The 5575-nt window shown below is 32.5% G+C and overlaps 1 protein-coding gene across 1 annotated transcript; it reads right to left on the bottom strand.

The window, feature by feature from the left end:
- Window positions 1–208: 208 nt before the first annotated feature.
- LOC107864489 (protein BOBBER 1-like) lies at window positions 209–3405 on the bottom strand. Its single transcript, XM_016710865.2, has 2 exons — window positions 2997–3405; window positions 209–944 (listed from the first exon to the last, which is right to left on the bottom strand). Exons 1-2 carry the CDS (start codon window positions 3325–3327, stop codon window positions 538–540), a joined length of 738 nt encoding a protein of 245 aa, XP_016566351.2. The 5' UTR covers window positions 3328–3405; the 3' UTR covers window positions 209–537.
- Window positions 3406–5575: the final 2170 nt, after the last annotated feature.

Below are 5575 nucleotides of genomic sequence, written 5' to 3'. Positions count from 1 at the left end.
GTATACGAGAACAACCCGAAACAACCCACTAAACGCACTTATATAATACGTGCATACAAATAAGTTCTAGATCGAAAAACATACAGGTCCATGTCGGGCCTCTCGGCCCGATCCCTACGCTACCACCACAGACCCCATGAAATATCACAAACATGGATCGCACCACAAATTTTTCAGGATCATATCAATAAAATTTGGGTCACAACTCTAACAAAGACAAATAATTTTATAATTCATTTTATCTCGAGCAATACATAAAGTAGCATAAGACGTGTAAGTGAATCCACTCATCTCGGACAAATAAATGGTGTGCCACCACACACATTGTGATTATGTGTCATGACTAAAACTATAGGAAAATTACTTCCAATTCCAAATGGATGGGGAACATAATTCCAATCCCACAAACTCAAAAAGCAATAGGAGAAAAAACTAAAACATGAAATAACTTTTAATGCAACAATAAAAATAAAGACGTATAGGTAGATCAACTCATCAAGTTCCCATCGGAAACAGAAACTTCATCACGCGATAAAATTAACGCATCATCCCGCCGCCACTTGACATCATCCTAACATTGGACAAACCACCTTTGCCATTAGCATTAGCTGGAGAATTAGCAAAATGCTTAGCAATCTCAGGATTTTCTTCCATAATCTTCTTGATTTGATCTTGATTTTGAATTTCTTCACTTGTTGGTAACCCTTTTTGCTTTTGTTTTTGATCAAACATCATTTTTTCAACTGCTGATCTTGTTTCTAAGTCCAATTCTGACAGCCTACTTGGCTCTGGCTCAGCTTTTTGTGTGTCAATTTCTGGTCCATTTTTGAACAAACTTTTCCACCAATCAGAACCACTCCTTTTTGTCATCAAAATTGTTACTTGTTTTTGATCTTCTAAACTCCAAAAACATTCATCAGCTTTCACAGGCTCCAATAGTTCACCTTGTTAGCAAAATGTAACAAGTAAAAAGTAAGACGAAGTGGTTAAAAGAGATAATAAGCACCCTGTACTCCTCGTACTATGGCCAAAGTTGCTATGACACACCCCAATTTCACAGGGGTTCTATTACCTATGAACTCACTTTTAGTGTATTTTGTCACTTTTTTGCACTGATGTGACACCTTTATTACATAAAATGAGACCCACATTAAGGGTGTCATGTCAGCTAAAAAGGTTGACAAAAGATGTCATGTCAGCGGAAAAGGTTAACAAAAATACGCTAAAATTTAATTCAAGGGTAATAGAACCCCCATGAAATTGGAGTATGTCGTAGCAAATTTGATCATAAGTACTCTGGTTAAAAATCGCATCTTTAAAGAGATATTGCTCGTCTAACAAGGGTTGTGACAAAGACATTGTATAGTGCAAGTTAAGTTTGTTACTATCTGTTATTTTGTTACTATCGATTGTTTCTTGTTTATAGACAGTTGTTTTTGTCGGGAGCTGAGGTCTATCAAAAATCTCTCTATGTCACCTCTGAGGTAGTAATATGGATTGCGTATATTTTAGTATTTTACCCTTCTCAGACCATATTTTGCGGGAATATATTAGTATGTTGTTGTTGTTGTTGTTGTTTTTCAATATAAAAATGGTGTCAGAGTCTGCTTCATGCATCGACTAATCCAAGAAATACCCGTCACCTCCCACCAACAACAAATTTTTACTGATACAACAAATTCACCTTGTTAGGAAAATATAACAAGTAAAAAGTAAGACGAAGTGGTTAAAAATCGTCTTTAAAGAGATATTGCTCATATAACAAGGGTTGTTATAAAGACAAGCATAGTGCAAGTTAAGTTTGTTACTATCTGTTGTTTCTTGTTTATAGACGATTGTTTTCGTCGGGATTCGGGTTCTATCGAAAATCTCTCTACTTCACCTCTGAGGTAGTAATATGGATCACGTATATTTTAGTATTTTACCCTTCTCAGACCACATTTTGTGGGAATATATTAGTATGTTGTTGTTATTCAATATAACAATGGTGTTGGGGTCTACTTTCACGCATCGACTAATTCACGAAATACCCGTCACCTCCCACCACCAACAGATTTTCACTAATACGAAAAATTCACCTTGTTAGAAAAATGTAACAAAGAAAAGTAAGACGAAGTGGTTAAAAATCATCGTCTTTAAAGAGATATTGCTCGTATATTGTTTGGAGAAATATAAACAAGGGATATTGCTCGTATATTGTTTGGAGAAATATAAACAAGGGTCGTTACAAAGACATTGCATAGTGCAAGTTAACTAGTTAAGTTTGTCAATCGATAGGAAATATATAGACATATATATATATGAAAGATCACTAAAATTTCACTAGAAAAGATCAATTTTTGAAATCATTTTCAAAAGTACAAAATTATCTATTGAATATATCAAATTTAAATTCTCGATCTACCTCTTACTTACCTACTTTTATACTAAGACGTGATGCTACAAAGTTGAAAATATCAAATCTTTTAATGTATAAAGCAACAATCTTATAATTTCATGTATGTTCAATGGTGGATTTAGTTGAGTTACAAAAGTATATGTTCAGCTGATTTCAATTTTTTAATTAGGGAAAAGAGTCAGAAATATATCTAAATTTTAGCGAAATTTATTGTAATGCGCCTCAACTATGCGGTGGTCCTCTGACCTCCTCGACTATTTATTACCGTATTTCTATGGCATATATTTGTTCAACTGGACCACTTCAGACCCTTACGCGCCCTGGTGCGCGTGCATTCACGCAGTGGTCCAGCTGGGTAAATATATGCCACAAAAGTACGATAATAAATAGTCGAGGGGGTCATAGGACCTCCGCAAAGTAATGCGTGTATGTTACAGCAAATTTTTCCAAAGTTTAGGCATATTTCAAACCTTTTCCCCTTTTAATTAGCAAACAACTCAGATATATACGTAGAAAATTTACTAAAATTTCAACAAATATCAAATCTTGAATCCGCTTCTGGATATGTATATAAACAAAATAATATTTAATAACACACCTTCAACAATTGGTGGTTGATTTTTGAGACCAAGTTTGATGGAATTGTTCTTGATATCCACAGCTAAAAATGTTGATTTTGTACCAAGTGGCACTGAGACATTAATAGTAACATCTTGAAGTGTTTGTCCCCATGTATAATTCTCCATATCAAGCCCATTAAATTGATTTGGCTGTAATTTCTTCTTATTATTATTTTCTTCTTCTTTTTTTGGTTCATTAGAAGAAGAAGAATTATTTGATTCATTTTCTTTAATTTCTTCTTCTTCTTCTATAGGTTTTTTGGCTTGTGATTGATTTTCTCCTTCAGTGTAGTCTGAAAGAATTGCCATTTTTTTTGGGTGATGAAAATGATTTTTGAGTAAATTAAAAGAAAATTAGTGAATTGTTGCGAAAAGTTTTGTAATAAAAAGAGTGTATTTATAGTGAATTATTAGAGAAAGAAAAGGAATACTTAGTCTTAATAACAACAACATGCCGTAAGACTCGTGACTGATTAAATTATAGCCTAAACATTAAATTAAAATGTTTAGCAAAATCTATATTTTTGTATTATGTGGTGGAATGGAAAGTATTCGTTCATTTTTAATCAGAGGTTTTCAGTAAGGATCTTAGATATAGAACTGATTGTCTTTGTTAGGGGAGCTTATGTGGAAATTTCAAATATGAATTCAAATTTAGTCGGGTCAAAATGCGGGTTTGAGGTAGAGGGAGAGTATTAAATACGGGTTAGGATTAACCAACCCAGTATCTCTTGTTTAGATCATGTATCTGTATCAGAAAATTCATTAAATGTGTATAAATATTTAATTGCAAACAATAATTATATATGATGTCTATGAGTTCGATGAAAAATTTGAAACCCATAAACTCTAAATTTTGACTTTACCTCTGATGGGACTACCGAACACATGTCACTGGACGATAAGAAGACAAAAAAATGTCTAATAAAATTTAAAGTTCTATATTAATTTTATGAATTTCAATCGTATATACAAAATAATCTTTGTCACAAAGCATTTTACTTTATCCCATAATGTGAGACTTTTCGAGATGCAATAGGAATTAGTAGTAATTTTATGGAATTTATTTGCATAGTTAGACTGTTAGGATGACTATATATAATAAAGTCTTAAAACATACGTGTCATTAATTTAACCTTTTCTCAAAAATAATTAATTAAACGAAAATTTGTTTCCAACTCCCAATCCATTATGGATTCAAATTTCTATTCCTAATAAAAAAGGATTCTTATTATATTCTTACACCCACTATTATATTCTTACACCCAAATTCTCACATCCCATTATACATATATTTTGTTCCCAAAGACTCATATTATTCACGTAATTATTTTCAAGATTCAAACCCCAAATTCTCATATCCCCTTATATATCCTTCGTTCTTCAAGCTCTTATTGATTATTCTATTCACGGAGAATCATATTATTCACACAATTATTTTCAAGACTCAAACCCCAAATTCTCACATCCCCTTATATATTCTTCGTTCTACAAATTCTTGTTGATTCTATATTTTATTCATGGAGGATTGTATTATTCACGTAATAATTTTCAAGACTCAAATCCCAAATTCTCATATTCCCTTATACATACTTTGTTCACGAAGGATCATATTATCCACGTAATTATTTTCGAGACTCAAATCCCAAATTCTCACATCCCGTTATATATTCTTTGTTCTACAAATTCTTGTTAATTCTATATTTTATTCACGAAAGATTGTATTATTCACGTAATTATTTTCAAGACTCAAACCCCAAATTCTCATATTCCCTTATACATATTTTATTCGCGACGGATCATATTATCCACGTAATTATTTTCAAGACTCAACTCAAACCCCAAATTCTCACATCCCTTTATACATCCTTCGTTCTACAAATTCTTGTTGATTCTATATTTCGTACCCGAAAGATCATATTATTATATTCAAGACTCAAACGCGAAATATCTCTACATCATAATCTCTACAATGGGAATTTTCTCATACTACAAAGAAGAAGCACAAGAAAAGCTTCTTGTAGAACCAAACAAAGCCAATGGACATGACATGGCTAATTATTCATGGGGACAAACACTTGAAGAAGTGACCATAACTATACCATTGCCACATGGAGCAAGTGTAAAAAACTCTTCCTATTTTAGTATATCAATAGAGAATAGTAATTACATCAAAGTTGGAAAACATCTTCAACCACTAATAATAAATGGTCAACTTTACAAGAAAATAAAAGCTGATGAATGGAAATGGTCTTGCATTTCCCATGTTAAAAAGGATGAGATTTGCATTGTTCTTCCAAAGGAGAAAAATGTTTGGTGGAAAAGTTTGTTTAAGGATGGTCCACAAATTGACACACAAAAGTTTGAGGGCAATAAATGGTGGATTTTGATACCAAAATTATGGGAGAATTGGAAAAGATACATTTTTGGCTAGTTATATTATTATGCAATTTGCTAATTCGTGAAGTCTGTACGAGTAGTGAAGAAGTATAGAACGCTTTAGTTGATTATGAGTCTATCAAGTCTGTACGAGTAGTGAAGAGGTATAGAACGCTTA

Source organism: Capsicum annuum, unplaced genomic scaffold, assembly GCF_002878395.1.
Source record: "Capsicum annuum cultivar UCD-10X-F1 unplaced genomic scaffold, UCD10Xv1.1 ctg3397, whole genome shotgun sequence".
Taxonomy (NCBI): Eukaryota; Viridiplantae; Streptophyta; class Magnoliopsida; order Solanales; family Solanaceae; genus Capsicum; species Capsicum annuum.
Note: the sequence above shows the minus strand (reverse complement) of the source record. Positions and strands in the feature narration are given on the sequence as shown.